General features: G+C 37.5%; 1 protein-coding gene across 1 annotated transcript in view; it reads right to left on the minus strand.

Moving 5' to 3' along the window:
- Positions 1–132: 132 nt before the first annotated feature.
- The window catches only part of WDPCP (WD repeat containing planar cell polarity effector), a gene marked incomplete at its 3' end in the record, with an annotated part of 64,701 nt that continues 44,211 nt past the window's right edge, over positions 133–20,622 (minus strand). Inside the window, exons 10-11 of the mRNA XM_010186496.1 lie at positions 6,003–6,066; positions 133–235 (exon numbers count right to left, since the gene is read on the minus strand). Of these exons, the coding sequence (XP_010184798.1) occupies positions 133–235; positions 6,003–6,066 (167 nt within the window). The remainder of the gene's footprint in view (positions 236–6,002; positions 6,067–20,622) is intronic.

Genomic DNA, 20,622 nt, shown 5'->3' on the forward strand with positions numbered 1-20,622 from the left:
TTCTGTGATTCTGTGATTCTGTGAAAATAATGCAATCGAGACAGTAACACCCCTACAAATATAACACGGTGTTGTACAGGACAAGTATTGATTAAAACAAAAAGGGCTTTATTAAACACCATTAATTCTTACCAATTCTAGTAGTTATTGATTCTGCATCAATGTCATTAGCCTTTTTCTTTGCCACCTCAGCTAGTGCCAATTCACCCTTATCTAGTGCAAGGTAATGGATGTCCTTTGGGAAGAAAAGAGGAAAAAAAAAATTAATCTAAAATGAATCTCACAGGAGTAACAAAAGGGATTTTGAAAGAAAAAGGTTCTTTTATTATTTAGATCACAAACACAGATGGAACTGATGAACCTACCATTACATTTTAATTCTCTCTCAATGCAAATTTATTATCTTACTTGTGCTGTTGAATACAGCAATGAATAAAACACTGACCAATCATGCACTGATAAATGTGAAGCTATTGACTCAGTGTATGAAAGAAACCAATCTGTCTGCTTTTAAGGTAACTTCTGTTGGTGCAACATGAATTTAAAAAGGGTTGATAGGAGGTGACTCTGTGTAAACCAGATCTGAAGTACTGGAACTCTTCTGGCTGACAGCCCCTATTTGAAGTGTGTTATGGTTTCCACCTAGTACATGAGTTTTGAGGTAAAGCTATTTCGAGACTAGTATCTGTTTGGAGCTGGCCATGTTACACTTACTGTTCTTTGAGTTAGGTGATGGTGGTCCCCCTTGTGCTGATATTGGAGGTAGTAAGAGCAACAATGTTTATTCAATGGTTTTAGCACCCACACAAGTGACATGATTCTTGAGTCACTGTTGGACCACAAGGGGCTTTCCAGAAATGTTGTTGTCTAGCATGAATAGTTGCCAATACTTAGGATCTAGTCCTTAATCTAGGGTTAAAAATTGGAGGGATGCAGCAGGGGCATATCATTACATGCTGAACTGCAAGGCTTTCTATTGTGTGTTAACCTTTGAGGTGAAAAGCATTTGTACTACATACAGCACAATTTGTGAGAGAATATAATCCTGCTGACAAATTACAGTCTCACTGCCCTTGGTTTTGGCCCTTGAAGTGAAGTTTCATCCTTGACCATCAATAAAGAGACAATTAACCCCCTTCTCCTTTTGCGTCATGACCACAGGCCGGTCTATGCATTAACTGAGACATATGAAGTGAGGGAAACCCAGGAGCAGTTGGCAAAGTTTTCTTTCCCCCATTTCTTTTCTGAAGGTGTCAATTGGTACCCAAAGATTTAAGTAATTCCTGGCCATTGTTCTGCAATCTATCTGCATGCAGGAATTTAAAGGGAAAAGGAGTATTTGCTCTAAATATTGACTCCTGCATACCATAAAACCAACTATATTCTCACAACCGTAGAAAATTTCCTGTGAAACTGTCTTTCTCAGTGTAAGTTTACCGCCACCTTCATCAATTGACAGAAACTCTTACAGGAAAAATTTATCTTACTCTAGAAAGAGAAGCTGGACAAAAAAAGTGAAGGTAATACTGTCACACAGAAGAAAAAGATTATGCTTTTATCATCCCCTCATTTAATGAAGAAGAAAAAAAGAACCCAACCTCTCCAAAACTACAACAAAAGTAAGAAGCAAAGTGTTAGGAAAACCGAGACTGATTACGCATGAAAACCTGGCACTGACTTGCAGGATCCCACCAGTCTGGAGGAGATGACAACATTTGCTAATTACAAACACAGGTGTGACAAAAAATATGCAAGTGTCTTGGGGCAAAATAATGAGTTATGAACTTGTTGTGAACTCTGTACTTCCTCTCTTTGTAGGTCTAACATGGTTGTCAGGAGAAAAGGGCCTGAGAAGTAAGATACGATCCCTGTGAAGATTATATAGTTGATATTGTCAGCTTATTTAGATAACAACAGAAAACCTAAGGGCTCTTGAACAAGTCTGAACTTACAAAGATTTGAATGCATAGGCTAATTTAAAATACATTCTGACTATGCTTTATGACTGTCTTTTTGTAGTTTAAGAGAAGTATTGTATAGTTCAATGCAGTATAAATAAACTTGGGGAGGGGATGGAAACAACTGCAGAAAATGACAAATTTCTTTCAGTTAAGAGGTTGCGCATGCTGTGTGTATCAAAACACCTGTTATGTTCTGATCTTGGTTTTGTCCATGTTTTCTGTTTTGAGTAAAGAAGTGTAAAGATGCTATATATCCATTGCTAACTAACAGAGCTTTGTAAGAAATAAAGATCTAGCAGCAGGCTGGTAAGTGGCTTTCTTAATGGTTCCTCCAGTTGCTGTCATAAAGAATTAAAAAAAAAAAAAGTAGCTCTTGTCTCTGTCTCTAAACAAGCTTTAGAAAGAAAAAGCTACAGATAAAAAAACCTGCTAATTAGACAATTTCAGATCAAATTTATATGTTCCTCATTCAAATAAGCCAGCAAAATAATATTTTTCTAAGAATTTATAAATCTCTGAGTAAAATACAACTAGAAAAATAAGTAAAAGAGACAGAAAAAACACTTGATTACAGGGTGCCTTAAACAATGACAGAAAACAAATTAGCTGAATATTCATTACATATTTTTTCATACAATTATCTAAGAATTTATCAGTTCAAAGTTCGCATCCCTCTCAAAAACAATGGTGATGAGAAAAACAATTTCCAGCTGCTTATCAGGAGTTTGCTGAAAGAGTTGTATTTTATCATTTAACAGTTTGATTACTTTTTGGACTACTTCCCGTTTACCCTCATCTTTGTGACTCACAGAGCTGGCCCTCGGTGAGCAGAAGTCATTTGAAAAACTGATGTGCATTTGTCTATAGGATATTTCTGGGCAAAATTCCAACATTTCTTCGAAACATGCACTTTCCTCATCAGTGTATCACCCAAGATCTGACAGTTTTATTAAAGTGTCTTTTCCTTGCATTTTTTGCTACCTTTGGAACGTGGGATGGCCTTTTGAATTTTCAGCAGCTGAGAGCTGGAGCATACTACAAAAGGATTTCAAGCTAACAACCCTTCTATTGCTTGATCTTTTCTGTCACAGATTGGATCTGTCACTGTCCAATAAATGTAGCTGTTGTTCATGATATTATGTCCTTTTCAGTTTTATTTTTTTATTGAACTTCGTAGGAGATGATAATAATTGATGGACTGAAATGTGACGTGAGGGTAAAGCTTACGGAGAGACACAGCAGTCTATGTGTGTCTTGTTATGGCATCATACTAGTGACGCTATAGCTATAGGGCTAACATTTAAACCGTTTTTTTTTTTCTTTTTTATTTCTATGAAAGAAATTAGCCCTCATTAGCGTTCTCTCAAAATTCTTTGCAATCTCAAAACAAATAACAGGAATGCTGCAGAAAAGAGATGCTTAGGATAAATTCTCCAAGACATAGGGCATTTCCTTAGAAGTCTCAGAAGACTGGTATTCAACATTTGGATCCTCCTCAGCCTGTTAGATCTGCTTTTCTCTATCCTTTCCTTTTTTGCTCTTTCTCTGTTCCCCTCTAATAATTACATTTTTTTTCTTTCTCATTTTGTTTATGTCATCAGCTATCTTCCTTTTGTCTACTATTTATTCTCGAAATCCCATCAAATTAACTGGGAATAAGGTGGTGTGACTCCTAAAGTCATGTGAGGTTTTATAAATGGATTTGATTGGTCTGTAAAACAACAGTGCAAATAATTGACCTATATCTTAGCTATCCGGAGTGCACATTATAAACGCTTTAAATATAGGTAAAGTCAAGTTGTATATTATTAATTGCATTTTGACCTTTATAAACAATATAAACAAATTATTCAGTGTTAAGCAGAAGTGAAGAATGCACAAACTTTGCTTCGCATACTATTGTTATAGTAATATCTAGATGGACGGTAATCTTTCAGGGAACAGGTTATCTAATTTTCTCACAGTATTTAGTACAATGAAGCCAAATGCAATTTTCTCACCGCATTTAGTGCAATGAAGACCTATGCACCTTTAAACTTCTTGAGTCCTGTACTTAGTAGTCTTGCAGCAGTGCCATTGTTCGCTTATTGTAAAGTCTGCTCATTAATAACTAACTTAGGTGATGAATTAGCAAAAGGACATTTCCCTAGAGGAGGCAGAGAGTTAACAGAGGATTCGAAGAGGGAGGTGTGTGTGCTGCTTGTTGCATAATTTAGAGGAAACTATGAGGAATCTCAAAGGTAATACAAGTAGAATGAGGACAATATAAAACTGGTTTTGATCTCACAGTAATGTAAGCCAGGAGGAACTATGTGGAAATTCGTATTTACATTTAAGAGCATTGGTGAGATGGGAAGTGGAGAGTAGGTGTTGAGAGAGGAAGACCAAGAAGAGTAGGAAAGGATAGAATTAATTTCTCTGTGAACATTGAAACTCCTCTTGAAGAACACTGGAGAACCTTTTTGTTAAGAGGAGGACTTGTTACCGCTTGTGGAGCCAAGTACTGATAATCCCTCCCTCTTGTTAACATCTTTGTACCCGTCTCTTGACCTAATGTTGGTGTTCCCCACCCTGGGACAGAGATGCTCCCTCAGTCATTCTGTCAGTGGAGGAAAGGAAAGAGAAAAAGATCATGTAGGAAATGCTTTCAGCCATATGAAGGAGGGCCCTTGAGACGGCAGGGTAAATGCTGGGTCATTTGTTCTGCCAGAATGGCTGAAATTACTCAGGATTTATTATCTGTATGGGAGGAGAGCCTCTAACAAAACGCTGTAACCTGCTGCACAGATTACAGTCTGAATCTTATACATGGCTACAGTGCTTAGCTTTATTAGGTACAAAATTTGTACTGAAAAAGCTACATTAAATAAAAAGAGAAAAGGAAAAAGCTGAGCTAAAAAGAGGAAAAATTAAGGAGAGTAAGCATAAAACATGTTATGAAATTCCTAAAAGTCTGACATTTCCATTGCTTTCTTTTGATGCATACTTAGAAAAGTTTATCACAGTATTCACATCTTTCTAATTAGATGGAACAAGCCAGATGATTAGAGCCGTGAAAAAAACATCAAAAGGTTCACACAACTTTTTACATAATTAGAAGGGAATTTTCATAACCCATAAAAGTAGGATTTAATTGTGTAATTTAACATACAATTTAAATATCAAGATCAAACTACCAGGGCAAGTGACTTAATGGGATAAATGATATTAACATCTAGTGTCAAAGCTTAATTTAAACAACAGAATGTCTTCATTATGCAAAAGAGTGAAGCAAACGAATTGTTCAAAGGGCCTTTTTTTCAACAAGCCCCTTTCCTATTGTTTCTTTGAAAACAATGAAATAAGCTGTGGAGCAGCAACATGCTGAGAGACTAGGAACGCACAATTGGCTTTGTCCATCTGACCTCACTGTGACATTGTGGTGCAAGATCTTATAAAACAAGAGCCTCCTGCAGAGCTCACACAGAGGACCTTTAAAGAGCTGGTTAATTTTACTTTTGTAGCTAATTAAATGGGAGGTAGCAGAGAGAGCATGAAATATATAAACCCTTGGGTTGATGCTGCTGAGCTTTGTTATTTTAAAAGTACCTGTAGAAGCGTTCATAATTTGTCACTTTTCACAAAACCCTAAGAGACAAACTAAGAGCATTCAAGATCCCCAGGATATGGCCAGCTCTTGCGTCCAAGACTCAGCAGTTGTACTTCTTAAAGGAATGGATTAGAAACATATAAGCTTATTAGAGTGAAAGATGACATTCACCCACATCAGGACAGATGAAGAAGGGGAAAGTTCAAAAACATATACATTAATTCTTGGAAAACAGAAAATAGCCTTTAGGCCCTACTAGGGAAAATGTCAATGACCCTTAAAGAGACTCAGTTCCTACTGATGAGTTTCATGATAGCAAAGGCCAAATCAGGTAGAATAGTTCTGTCTTCACTATGTGTCTAAAACTGAAAATGACATGGATCCATTTTAATGTGCACAAAAGCTGACAACTACCATCCTGACAACAGCCTCTGTCTCCAGAAACAACTCACCATAAAGAGGTCCCGAGCACCTATGTCAACAGCTAGCAGAAATGCTTTTTCAAACCTCTGATACCTGCAAGAAAAAAGAAACATGTCACTTGCTGAGGAAAATTTAAGAGCTGCATCAAATTTTGTTAATGGGCAGGTGAAGTCCTTCAATTCTCATCAAAAGTGATGTTAGAGCTTTACTGAGGAAACTTGATAGACTCATATACAGATTGCAGAACTATGAGGTAGGACAGTGACTACTTTTACCCTTCTTCATTGTTTAAAACCTTCAGCAAGTGTTATGTTCAGTGTTGAGCCCCATCAGATCTAGTTGAATCTGAAGGGAGCTGTACATCATAACAGATTGATCTTTTGAAAGATACCACCCACAACACAGACAAATGCTAGCCCCTATAACATTGGTAGGAACCTCAAAATCCCCTACAGAAAAGATTATTCCCAAATCTCACAAGACTTCAGAAGCCCTCGTATAAGTTTGCATTGAGTTTTGTCCTCACAGACCCCTTGATACAGCTGTCTGAAGATGATAATCCACTCCAGTCATGCTAAATAGTTATGAGTCCCCAGGGACTGAAAAAGGTGGGGGGAATGACACTGCTTTGTCTCCTAACTCCCTCAGCCCGGTGTTAGCACAGACTCCTCAGAGTTTTCTAAAGATCCTATGGTGAAGAAGATAGTGTCAATCAAGTAAGACGAGGGCAAAAAGAGGGAAATTCACAAGCAAAAATTATCTCTAAATGTGCTCTAGAAGGCACCACCTGAGTATCAGCTAGAGATGCAGCAGAGTAGGAAGGGAGCAATGTGAATGTGGAACTTCACCTTTACCATTAACCTAAGAGGGTTGCATCATGGCATACTGAGAGCATTACTTTGGTGGGTTGAGGGCTTGCTGAACAACAGCTCCTTCCATTTGTAATGACACAGACTTTCACCTTCTTTCTACCCAGAGACCATACATCATCGCCCAGCAACTACAGCAAATACCTAAATGTGATAGAGATACTGTGGAAGGCTGTATATATCGTCTTGTTTGCAATCCTCGGGAATTCCGCAGAAGTGGGAGGAAACAAGCCATCATCAGAAGCTTTCTGAGATTATATACAACATTGCACCAGCAAACACTAATCGAACTGGTGATTTCTGAATTGGGCTAATGCCTCTCATACCAGCCACTGTTACCATATGACAATCACTCTGTACTGTGAAAAAGTGATTCTATTTGTACATGTTTTCTTCTGTTGTGCATTTTAAACTGTTTAAAATTCTCTACAAAAATGTATTTGGTGACATTATTTTTGGATATGCAAAACAACAAAAACGCCAATTTCATTTCAGTTGTGAAATAAAAGATTGATTCTGTATAGAATGATTTCTGTATTTTCCCATTACTGGTAAAGTTTCCACCTTTTCACCTGTTAACAATTTCAACAAGAGATCAGTTGTAGATGCTTGAAGTGTGGGAAGGAGATGGCTTCTTTGACCCCCATGGGGAAAAAGCAGCCTTGTGATTTCTCAGTGTTAGAATGGTGTAGTTTGTGTTTGCCCAATGAATACTGTCAGACAGCATCGTATGGATGCCAGTATTCATACAGTTCTGTACCTTGAGCGTACCTTGGGAAACAGTGGGCAATGCTGCAGCTCTTCCTCAGGCCAGTGTGAACAAGAGGAAACATGGGAATTCTTCCCCTTGGTGGGTGAAGGAGTCCCATATGATGTACCATCCTGGGATTCTTGATTCTGGCCAAACCCTAAGCAATCTTCTGCCTCCCTCTTCCTACAGCCTTATTGCTCTCTTCTCTTCTACCGCACACTTGGAATCATTCAGCAGATTGCAAGATAGAGCTGGCGAGGACTTTTCCTCAAGGAATAACACTTGTGACAAGAAGGCATAATATGTTAGCTTAAGTAGAAAAGGAAATGCACTCTCCAGGTGAGGTTCCTAAGAGCTGGAGTGGGGAGTCCTTTCCTCCCTAAAGCTAATCTCCCTGCTGTGTCTTCCAAGTAGTAATTTGTAGCCCTCCTCACTGAACCTGTTTAAGGGAGGGGAAGAGATGAATTAAGGTTAACCTCTTGATCACTGGGGAACAGGCAGTGCACCACTGTATTATCATGCACATCTATGTATCTGAAGCTTTTTAACATGCTTTCTATGAAGGATTTTCCATTAAAATACACTGTGTTGTAATGCTGCTTCTGAAGCTATGCTTTAATTAAGACAAATAAATACATGTTAAAATATGTCTATCTTGAACAGTTATTGTATATCTTTCCCAGCACTTTTTACTTTTCAATTATGGATTAAATATACATCCTTAGAACTTAAAGGGGAAATTGGAAATGGATCAGAAACAAGCTATAGGACTAGCTAAAAAGAATGTCTGCATCATTATTTTGTTTTTCCAAAGCTATAAATATACAGACTATTTGAACGGCATTTGCTTTAGACAAGGCAAAAATGCCTGCAACCAAAAAATGTAAAGTAACCTTTTCATTTGATTGACCTCCAGAATGGAATCATGGCCTTGGAGCTGTCAGTTCTTCGCTGTTTCACACAGATTTCTTTTTTTTCTCATTTAATCAACATACATATTTCAGTCTCATTATGGGCCCTATTCATGAAACTGTGAAGTTAGCTCATTATTTTCAGATCTGTACTGAGAATAAAAAGGTGGAAAAAAAGACTATCCAAGAAATGCTCTTCACAAACCAAGAGAGCTGGAAATAACAATCACAGATACTTCATAAATTACTATAAATGGAATTGCTTTAAAATAAGGTGGAGGTTTCAAACAAAAATAACAAGTTTGCATTACTTAGGCAAACAGTATTAAATCAGTCAAGAATGTCCAGGTTTTTTAAAATCAGCTTTACTAGAAGATACTTGTTATTTTGAGTCTCCTTGGCATGGAAGTTGTTCTGTTTTTATTCTACAGGAACAATTAGAGAGTCCTGTACAGCATGAGAGAGACCTTAAGCTAATAATGCCTGTTTTATAAGCATGTTTTGTCATGGGAAGACCTCTTGCTATTTCTAGCACACTTCACTTATAGTTTTTCAGTTCCTCAAACAAACAAACAAAAAACAAATAAAAAAAGTCCCAAGCAAAACACCCTCCCTTTTGTTCTAGTTCTACAATTACAAGGTACAGTATTTGCTTTCTAAAATGGCATCTACAGGGTACTGGTCTTGAAGTGAGTGTCTTCCCACCCCTCCCTCCATCTTGTTACTTATTGCTTGCCTCACAATAACTCCAGTAATCAAGACTTACATGTCTCTTGAAAAAGAGAGATAAGGAAATCTGCCTATAAACCATGAAGTTCAGCCACTTGTTTGGTCAAAGTGACAGCCAACAGAAATATGACCTTCAAGATTAAAACTCAAACTGTGATTAACTACAGAGGACAGACAGGAAAACATTTTCCTGCAAGCTGTTTAGCACATACAATATTAAGTTCAAATTCTCATATAATGAAATAATACTGCTATGCAACCTTTCTATGAATCCTACAAAAATTCTAAAAGATGGCTATTAGTACATCTGTTGTATGGACAAGGAAATGAAGGGTAAATGTGAGTGATGTGACAAAGGTTATGTGGGTCAAAAATAGTCAAGGAAGAGAAGAATCCACACCTGTCTTCCATGGTGGAGTGGCAGACCTGCTGCCTGCTTATAGTTTGAGAACGCGACTTAATTGAAAAGATGCCAGGAAAGCATTTTATTTTTAAATAAAATAAATAAGAAATGAAAAAAAATTATCTATTAACTTCAGAGAGGCTATTGTTGGTTTTCACCAGCATAAATAAAAAGAGAATCAAATGCCCAGGATTTCCTCTTGCTGAAAGTTCAGAATTAAGGTGATTTTCAATACTGTAGATCAAAACCATGTGCACAGACTGGGGCCTGGGGACAACTGAAAAGAAGTCTCTTCAATTTTTATGAAAGGTTCTACAAATACATCAAAAGGCAGAATTTTGTCATCTATATTCCACAACATCTAAATAGAATGTGGTCACTTAAAGATAGAGCTACATTTTTCAGGCTGAAAATTATCAACTTAAAAAGATTTGTAATATTTATCCATCATATTAAAACATCTCATAAAAAGTCAAAGGACCAGAAAAAAAATATGTGGAGGGAGGAGGAAGGGAAGAGAGAGAGCTCAAGCAAGCAAGAGAGAAATACAGTGCAGAAAAGATGGAAACATTTCTTTAGGGACTAGTTACAACCAACAAGCCTTCTTAGACATGCCCATTGACCATGTAAGCATATGCCTTGTGCTGGGCTGATAAAGGAGGGCTGCAGCAGGTTTTTTTTGCTTGTCTTCAATAAGGGTACACAACATTTAGAAAATAAACTGCAGGGGAAGACCTGTGGCACAAATAATATTTATAAGGCAATCCTTTTTAATGGAAAAAGTTTCGGAGTCCTCCTCATCTCACAGTCCAATCAAGAGTGATATGCACTCAAAAAAATGTGAATATTAAATACGCACTGAGCAAACAGAACAGAAAAAAAATGAATATTGAAATAATTTACATGTAATCAAACTACACTGAAATTAAGTTTTAATTGTTCAGTATTCTGTGATGCATATGCAGATTTTTAAGTATTCAGAATATTAATTAAGTGTTTATTTACATCAAGCAATTGTATTTAAGCATACAAAATAGATGATGAAAATATGTTCAATCAGCCTCAGCTCCCAACATTTACTGCAGGGTTTACATGATCACTTTTAATTCAGTTATTTAATTTAATATTTCAATTTAATAGCTCATTCTTTCATTCAATTTCTAGGCATCTTGCCCACTTCTTAAATACAATAATAATTATTATTCATAAAAGGAGCTGTTTCCCATAAGTTCTCATATCAGCAATTTTTGGAACAGAAATGGTTTTCATCCGCTTTTTTCCCCTCAAAAAATGTTGTTATTATCTGAAATATTTTCCTTTTAACTTAGACAATATTAAAACAAAGAACGACATCTATAAAATTACTCTGCACCCAATTTCAATGGAATTCTGAGCCAAAATAATTAGAGATTATCGGGTTAAAGTATGTAAAAAGTGTGTGCATAGGTTGCTAAGTGTTGATTTAAATGGGGATAGATTTGTTTTCAACCAACTGTTGAACATAGTATCACTGAATTAGACATGTAGTTGTTATTTCAGAACACAGCTTCAAAGCCCATTTAAAAAAACCTGGTTCCAGGGCTTAAGGTCTTATATACTTCACATGAAAAATACTGATGTGTAACAAAGTCACATATGGATGGTGTAACTTCAGCACATTGCTAAAATTACAACCATGAAATTCTACTGACCTTCAAGGAAATATTTTAAAATAAAATGTCAGTAAATACTGAAGACTTACATTGCTATGTAACCTTTCATATATAAAATGTAGTATTAGTCAAAGATTTATATCCTGTATTTTATAGTGAATACCGAAATATTGGCACTTTTACATAATATGTAAGAGTTCCTGGATAGGAATAAATACACCAGAATCTTACATGTAATTAAAAAAATCCAAAACACTTTAAAGAAAAGTCAACCAAAAACTGACACCATTTTACCCTAATGAGTTCAGTAGGACACTCTATTTTAAATAAGATAGTTGCAAAGAAAATCAGACCACTGAATGCAACTTGAAGACCAGAAACTCTCCCAAGAACCTATCTTCCTCTCTCCACAAACTGTAAGTTTGTGTTTCAGAATCTGATTACTCGGGGGACTCAGTCTCAATTTTTTTTTAAATTTACTTCACAATCTCTTAATATTTGTTTGAATAATGGACTGTCTCCCTGATACTACTGATCTCCTTTGGCAAAAATCAATTAATTGCTGGGTATTAATTTACTGCAGCTAGACTATTTCCACACAAATGTATGTGCAAAAGCATATGAAATATTTCACGTATCACAATTAGAAATTTAAACCATAACTGGTTTTTTTTATATTGTATGAGCAGCAGAGAGTAATGTTGATTAGTTTCCTATGCTTCCCCATGCACAGGCCTCAGCACAGTAACTCCACCTGTTCCCTATGTGCTCTGCCAAAATACACTCCAGACAAAATATCTTCCTTCTCGCGGCATGGTATACTCAGCTCCCTCCCAACAATGGTTTGAGCAAAAGGCAATGTAGACTGTGTTTGGTGTTAAGCACTGCATGTCTCGATTGGCAGAACATATATCTGCTGAACTTTTGCTGTAGCTTTTTGGGATGGAGATAGCCTCCTGCATCCTATTTAGACCTAACTGATTGCTGATTTTCACAAAGCTGGCAACATTTGCTTATTTTTGAGACTCCTCCCCTCTGCAAAGTTGGTTGAGATTCCTCAATGATTCTCTAAGTTAGTAGGGAACTGACAGAAGAATCAATGTGCATTGGTAACTTATGACCTCTGAGATGCTAGTGGTATTATTTTACCAACCTCATGTTATTAGTTTTTTTGATTATGAGCTCTTCTGAGCAGGACACACAGAACTCTGAGGGGGATGTCCACAATCTTGTTGCCTGATAAGATATTCTCGTACTGACGAAGAGAAAGTGCTGCAGAGCACACCAAAGGCTAATGGAGAAACAACCACTCTGTCTACATGTATGTAAGTCAAGGGGATAATCTTCTAAATTGTATTTTAGATGCAGAAGCCCTAAAGGTTGTCCAGGTATAATCTATACATCCCTTCTAGCCCAAATTTAGCAAAGCACTAATGTATGGGTTTATGACCTATAATTTCCTATGGGTCCTAAATGTGGGCATGTTAAATGAAGTGCTGGATTTGGGGCCTGAGTGACTTGTTTAAAAAGAAATCCCTTTTAAATGTCATACACAAATAGGTTTCAGGTAAAAGTTAGTGAATAACCATGAGGCAATTTGAAACGGGCATAAATATCTCAAGACAACCAAAATCTCTATTAATTGAACTACAATGTCAGATGATGTATTTCTGAACTAAAGGAAGTCCACCTATAACTTTATGGATTGTTTGGTATAGAACTGAATGCCCTTCACATCAAAGGGTACACTCTGGTATGAAGTAAGAAAACAAATAAACAAACCAAATTAAAAAAAATAGGAGGAAAGAGAAAGCTAATAATGGGAGCCAGACAGTGTGACTCCCTGGCCAGAGAAAGTCCTTGAGGGCTGTAACGGGCTGTGAATCTTGAAGATGTTCCCAACATGGAAAAAAAACCCCAAACTTACCACGTGATTCCTACCTTTCAGGATTATATTCTGCTCTAGGAAACCTAAATAAAAATAAATACCTGGGGTGTATTAGAACGGGAGTGGTTAGTAGGTCGAGAGAGGTTCTCCTTCCCCACTACTCTGCCCTGGTGAGACCGCATCTGGAAAATTGTGTCCACTTCTGGGCCCCTCAGTTCAAGGAGGACAGGGAATTGCTTGGAAGAGTCCAGCACAGAGCCCCAAAGATGACTGAGGGAGTGGAGCATCTGCCTTATGAGGAGCAGCTGAGGGAGCTGGGTCTCTTTAGCTTGGAGAAGACGAGACTGAGGGGTGACTTCATTCATGTTTATAAATCTGTAAAGGGTGAGTGTCAGGAGGAAGGAGCCAGGCTCTTCTCTCTGATGTCCAATGACAGGACAAGGGGCAATGGGTCCTATGCTGGAACATAGGAGGTTCCATGTGAACATGAGGAAAAACTTTTTTACTGTGAGGGTGACAGAGCACTGGAACAGGCTGCCCAGAGGGGTTGTGGAGTCTTCTTCTCTGGAGACATTCAAAACCCACCTGGACACATTCCTGTGTGACCTACTCTAGGTGATCCTGCTCTGGCCAGGGGGGTTGGCTGGGATGATCTTTTGAACTCCCTTCCAACTCCTAATATTCTGTGATTCTGTAAATGTATTCTTAGATGAAATAGTTTAGATGACTTTATGTTAAACATACATGCTTATTCTCAGAACCGACTTTTTATGCTCAAAGGATGTTTGGGCATTTTTGAGTCAGATTTTCAAGTGAACCAAGTTAATTTTTGAATAAGTAGTTTAGTAAGAAGACACCATTTGAACTTTTAAAATATATATTTAGTAAGAAATAATCTAGATGTAGTAAATATTCCAGAAGAGGTAGTAGCTTTAGCTATAAAAAACCTACATAATTTGTTTGTTGACCTTTGCTCAATTAACTATAAAATAGCACTAGCTGAAAACTATAGAACTGTCTTACGTCTAAATCAAAGAAGTATTAGTTCAGAGATCGTGTTTCTATGACTATTGTGTCACACACTTCCCACATGATGCTGGTCAACCATGTTAGTCTGTGTTCTTGCAGAAGGGGGCTAGTCACTTAAGAGGATGACTATTGGAAGCAACAGCAACATTTTGTACTTTGTAGCGGAATTCTTCAATGTCTGTCAAATGCCCTGAGACTTTCAATAGTATGCGCTATATAAGTCTGGAGAATGGCAATTTGTTACTATTTTAAATTAATATTATTATATAAATTGAAACCATTATGGGTATGTTTCTTTTTAAACTGGAGTCAGTCTTTTCTCTTCTTGTAATGTGTACTTCTGTTGAATTTCCCACACTCTGTATTTCCCTTTTTCATACTCTTTTTCCTTTAAGAGAATGTATTTTGTTGCCATAGCAATATTTCCCTACCTTGCAATTTTATCACAGTGGCTTTCCTTTAGGTTTCTCTAAGCTGCAACCAACACCCACCTAGCCAGCACAGCATACCCCCACCCCAAACCACTCTGTTCCTCCAACCTACTTAGTAACTTCTCAACAGTCTATCTTTATCTTTAAATACAGACACACTTCAACATATTCTTCCAAAGTACTCTGAGCTAAAAACAGATGTTAATTAAAAATGCTGATAAGAGTTAGTGACACCTGTTGTCTAACATTTATTTTACTCAACCCTGTCTGTTAAATCCTACCCTTTATTGCACTAATTCGCTTCTGTTTTTCTTCTTTTCCAGCTTTATCCCTCTCACTCTGGTGATCATGTAAACTTAACAGTATGTTTTGAAAGCTGGATTTTATTGAGCAAACACATCAGCATGTCTCCACACTAAAGACAGCTCTATAACAGAGGCCCAGCATCAACATAATGGTTAAGAATGAGTTGCTGCCTCTATAATAAATCCCTATTTTATATGTGCGGTATCTCCACAATTTCAAACTGCAGCAGACGGAAATTTGTTATTAGTTAATAGGCCCTTTTCCTCGTTGATTTTCCATGAGGTACAGGGCTAATTCTTCCTTACGCCTGACATTGAATAAGATGCATTTTTTTAGTGCTAAGACTTCTCAAAGAATACATTAGCCCAATATTTTCTAAACCTTGCTGCCTAAAGATAAATATCTAATTACAAAGTCATTGTGCAGGGCCAAATTTAACATGTTGAGTTAAAGGTCCATTACAGTATATTTACTTTTTCTATCTAGTTTTGTCAATAGCCAATATTATTTCTTTATAATAAAATAATGCAGTGTTAATGCTTATAAAATTCCCTCCCATAAGAACCTCATTACAGCAAATATAGCCACAGGATAGCCAGACAAGAAATTCTCTAGAACTTCGTATGAATTTTGGCTCATTTTTGAGGAAGCACATGGAAATTTAATGAGTATTTCATGCTTTTTCTGCACAGCATCATATACAGGAACATAAAACATAAGAATGACCATTTGCTCAGACCGAAGGTACATCTAACCTAATACCTTGCCAACAGCTATGTGCCTAGGAAAGAATATGAGAACAGGCAAAGCATATGGTGATATTTCCCTAAGTAGTCTCCAAGTCTCCAACAACTTGTGGTTCAGGGATTTGCTGAGCCAGAGGTGGTTTCTATGTTGGTATTCCTCAGTGAATTTCTCTTCCCTGAACCTTGCCTTTCAATTCATATACAATTTTATCATCCACAGCACCCTGTGGTAAGGAGCTTCATATTTTAATTATATGTTGCATGAAAAATCACTATATTTTGAAACTGCCACATGTTAGCTTCACTTGATGACCCCTAGTTTCTGTATTAGGAGAAGCAGTGAGCAGTCATTTACTGTGCTCTTTCTCCCTAACACTTCACAATTTAATAGATCTCTATCTCAGTTGCCTCCTCTATAGGTTGAGGAGCTCTACTCTATTTAGTCATTCCTTTCACTAAAGCTATTTCATGCCTTTAATCATCTTGGCTGCCCTTTCTAAAGCTTTTTGAGTTCTGCTATATCCTTTTACAGATTATGGGACTCCAAAACTATACACAAAATTCAGGTTCATTTTTTGTTGTCTATTCCTCTTCTAAGAATTCCTGGCATTCAATTGGCTTTTTGTACTTGTGCTGAGCACTGAACTGACTATTTTATAGCTGTAGTGTTATAAGATCAAACTCTTCTTCCAGAATAATGGTGAGCTCAGACTCCATCATTTCACAGATGAAGTTAGGAGTCAATGCCCACTATGTGTTTCACTTTGAATTTATTTACATTTAACTTTATCCTCAGTTTAGACACTCTGTCACTAAGTCCTGTGAAGTCTTTTTGCTGTTCTTCACAGCAGGCCCTATTTACTAGTCTTAGTAATTTAGTATCATTAGAATCACAGAATCATAGAATGTTTCAGTTGGAAAACACCTTTAAGATCATCAAGTCCAACCGCAGATCCAGCCCTAGTAAGTCTGTCACTAGACCATGTCCCTAAGCACATCTACTTGTATTTTAGCAAATGTTGGCACCTCACTATTTGCTCTTTTGCCAGGCTACTTATGAGTATAAATTTGCTATACTTATAATTACCATTGGTGACCTCTATTGACAACTGACCATTTACTCTTACACTATTTCTTATCTTTTAATGAATTACTTATCTATGAAAGGGGAACTTCCCTCTTACTCTGTGGCAGTTTAGTTTCTTCAAGACATTTTGGTGGGAAACCTTCCAAAAAGGTCTTCAATGGTCAGACTTTCATCAGTAGGAGCTGAGTATACATTACTGACATGATTGCTGACATTAAACAATTTGGAGTTTTGAGACATGACTTGCCTTTACAGAAATCCTGCTGACTCTCCTCCAATACAACTTATTTGTCTGTATGTTCACTATTTTTCTTAATCTAGTTTCTACTAATTTCACTGGTATGGAGGTTGGACTTACAGCGTTATAGTTCTTCGAGGTCTCTCTAGACTGTGTTTTGAAAACTGACATCACATTTTCCATGTTCCTGTCTTCAGGTACTAAGGTCATTCTAAATAAGAGGTTAAACACCACAGTGTGTATATGCTTGACTACATTTAGAAATTCTGGATTAATTTCATTTGCTGCTGGTCATATATTACTGTTTATCTCTCTATAGTATAACCTCTTTTACTGATACTTCGACACTTATCAGTGTAAACCCCATCCTCTCCTATCCTGGCCAACTGGTCAAAAGGGGATTTTTAAGGAGATCTGCATGCTTATCTGCTTTTTGTGTCTTTTTGTAAACTTTTCTTCATATATTTTTGCTGGTCTTTCTGCCTCTCTCCTATTACAGAAACTATATCTGAGCATCTAAGATCTTGCTGTTAACTGGTAATGTGATACAAAAGCCAGACATTTACAGTGTGTATCATCCCATTTATCTTCAAACAGCTCACCTTTACATGGCTAATACAAGCTAATCAGGTAGGCTCCCTTTATAGTTAACTGATTGGGACAGGCACTTTGATTCTTCACACTTATCTTAGACATCTCCCTTCGACGGGATTACTCATGCTTTGGGTGCTCAAGTCTTTATATTAACTGCAGAGGAAGCTCAGATGAGCATGCAGGACATCTAAATTGTACATTATTAAGTCAAGAGAGGTGAGGTGTTCCCCCAAGACACTACATCCAGTTATTGGACTATTGACTATTGTTGACTTTTCATCTAAATTTTACTTATGGTATCCTTTCCTTAGCAGGTTCCTAATTTCTGAAGAACCATAAAAAGGAGCTCTGCATTTGAAGATAGGAAGTCTAGGGCTGCCTGACTGTTCAATTAGCTCTTCCTGGAGGGTACTGGATTGAAGTGAGAGAAAAGTCAGGAAAACAAACACTTTAGGGAGGAAAATAAACATTTTTTTTCAAAATGGATTACAAATGGATTACATATTGCCAAGCCGTGTTCTGATCTGATCTGGTGAACTGAGCTCAAGACACAATAATGTCAGATGGTCCATATACAGAAAAGAGAAGTGTAATGGTGAGGCTTGGGACAACTCTGAAGATGAATGGAGAAAAGACATGGTAAAGACATGAAACAATATGGAAAGACTGCAGGAAAAAAACCCAACAAAACAAAAGCATATAAAATTCAAGTTCTTGGTCAGAACCTCAAGAAGAGATTTTTGAGTGTCACTCCAGAAGGAGATACCATTAGTGACTGGGTAGAGTTGATGTGGAGGAAGTAACTGATGACCTGCAAAAGAAAGCTGTGGCTGACTTACTGCAGCTGCTCAAGGGTGGAGTGTCCTGGTTTGAGCTAAATAGAACTAATTTTCTATTTAGTGATTTTACTTTTCAGCTTAGTCTCTTTCAAGTGGCTGAACTTGCTGAAAACTGACAGCACGTTTCTCCCAAACAGTGCTGCTAGAAGATATACTCAAGCTCAGTTCTCTCATCATGGGTGCTGTGTCTGCACCTACGGGGGGGGGGGAAGCAGACCCAAAACTGACCAATTAGGTATTCCATCCCACATACAGGTATTCCATCCCACATACGTCATAGTCAGTATAAAAGCCGAGGGATCACGAGGGTCTCGAAGCCTTCTTCCATCTTGGAGCCCTTCCATCTTGGACTCGTCATTCCATCTCGATCCTGCAGAGGCCGAGGCCCTGCTAGTTCATCTGATGCTGATCCTGATTTTTGTATTCTGCATCCTGCTCCCACCTGCTGCTGAGTTCAGTCTAGGACTTTTCCAGTGCCCTGCTTTGCAGAGCCTCTGGTGACATATTTGTCATTGGGGGGAGGGTGGGGGAAGGATTTTATATTGGTTTTGTATATATTTGTACATATTTGTATATATTTCATTATTTTCCTATTTACATTATTATCCTGTAGTATTCGTATTGTTTTCATTAAATCTGTTAGTTTTATTTTCCAACCCATAAAGTCTCTCTTCCTTATTCTCTTTTCTCTTCCCTTCCGGGGAGGGGAGAGGGGTTAATAGAGAGCATTTGTCCAGGACTTAGTGGCCTGCCCAGCCCTAAACCACGACATGGAGAACTTACGAACTTATAAGTTATAAGAACTTATTCTTGAGTTTTCGTCCATGAATATTTGCATTGTTTCTACACTTGATGTATGCCTAAAGCCCCTCAGATTTTGGAATTGCACAGCTGGTACAGCAGGAAAAAGCCACCTTATGAAGGCAGATTAACAGTTACACAACACAATGCAACAAAACAATGATTTCTCTGTGGGCTCAGCTTCTAAAAGTAGCAATATCAAAGTCAGATGAACCAGCACATGGGAATAGCTTTGGTACAAAGAACATTAGTCTGGCGTAGCTATTCTGCACTCCTTTTTTCAGGTGCAGTTCCATGGGTGGGGACATAGCAGAGAACTGGAGAACTTATGGCACTCTGGGCCACCAAACAGTCATCTGTTGGTGACTGTGGGAAATGGCTCCATATTAGTGTAGCTCTGGGACTGCCATAAGCGTGTGGGAGGGGCCATTTTTCCCATGCTCCTAGCAATGTCTCCTATTACGTTTAGCAGAAAATCTTGCACAAATCTCTGACAGAGATTTTTTGTGGTTTATCTTCATGGGATTTTATTCTTAAGCAATTATGTCATATCATTTGTTCCTCTCTCCCTCCAACCTTCCTCTCCCCTCTCCAATATTTTGCTCAGTATTTCTTACATTGTAATCACCACTAGAGAATTAAATCCTGGAGCTATTCCTGAGGCATCAAAGCATCTGACTGAAAATGAAAACTGTTGTGGACCTCAAAAATCATTAGCAACATAGGACTGAAGCAAAGACATTCTAAACTTTTCCTGAGATATTTAACCTCTTTAACTGCAAAAAATAATCTAGTTCCATTAAATAGGTGCCTTTATTTCTTGTTTCTAAAACAGGTCAAGAAGCATGACCAGGGGAATCTTTTAATGTACAGTTCCATCAAAGCAATTGAAATTCTCATTTATCAGCACCACGGTAATATGAAAACCTTTGGTTTTGATCGTTTTCATAAGATAACAAAACATGACTCTTCAAAGTCCTCTCCAGAAGGTGCTACTTTAGTCAGAATGATGCTACTGAACTTACTCCCATAGAGATGAATTCTGTTCATGTGGCCACCACAGAGAACCTCACTGACATCAGTGGTCATTTTATCTGAAGGCATAATTTAATGCCTAATAGGTTACCTTATAAACATAAAAGACATTCTTAGTTCTGAACCATGTCATCATTAATGTTTATACATATTTTGTGACACACTATGTACGAATATAATTATAGATTCTACTTTTAGGGTGCTCTTAAAAAGGATCATAAAAGCTCTTTGCTCATTCTGTCCCTCAGTTCCATACATTTGGCAGCAGATGGGATTGGGAACTTTTCCTATGGAGTTGAGGCATTTTTCCACCTTTGATTTCAGGTCCTATTTAGGACAG

Source organism: Mesitornis unicolor, unplaced genomic scaffold, assembly GCF_000695765.1.
Source record: "Mesitornis unicolor isolate BGI_N332 unplaced genomic scaffold, ASM69576v1 scaffold20556, whole genome shotgun sequence".
NCBI classification, from domain to species: Eukaryota; Metazoa; Chordata; class Aves; order Mesitornithiformes; family Mesitornithidae; genus Mesitornis; species Mesitornis unicolor.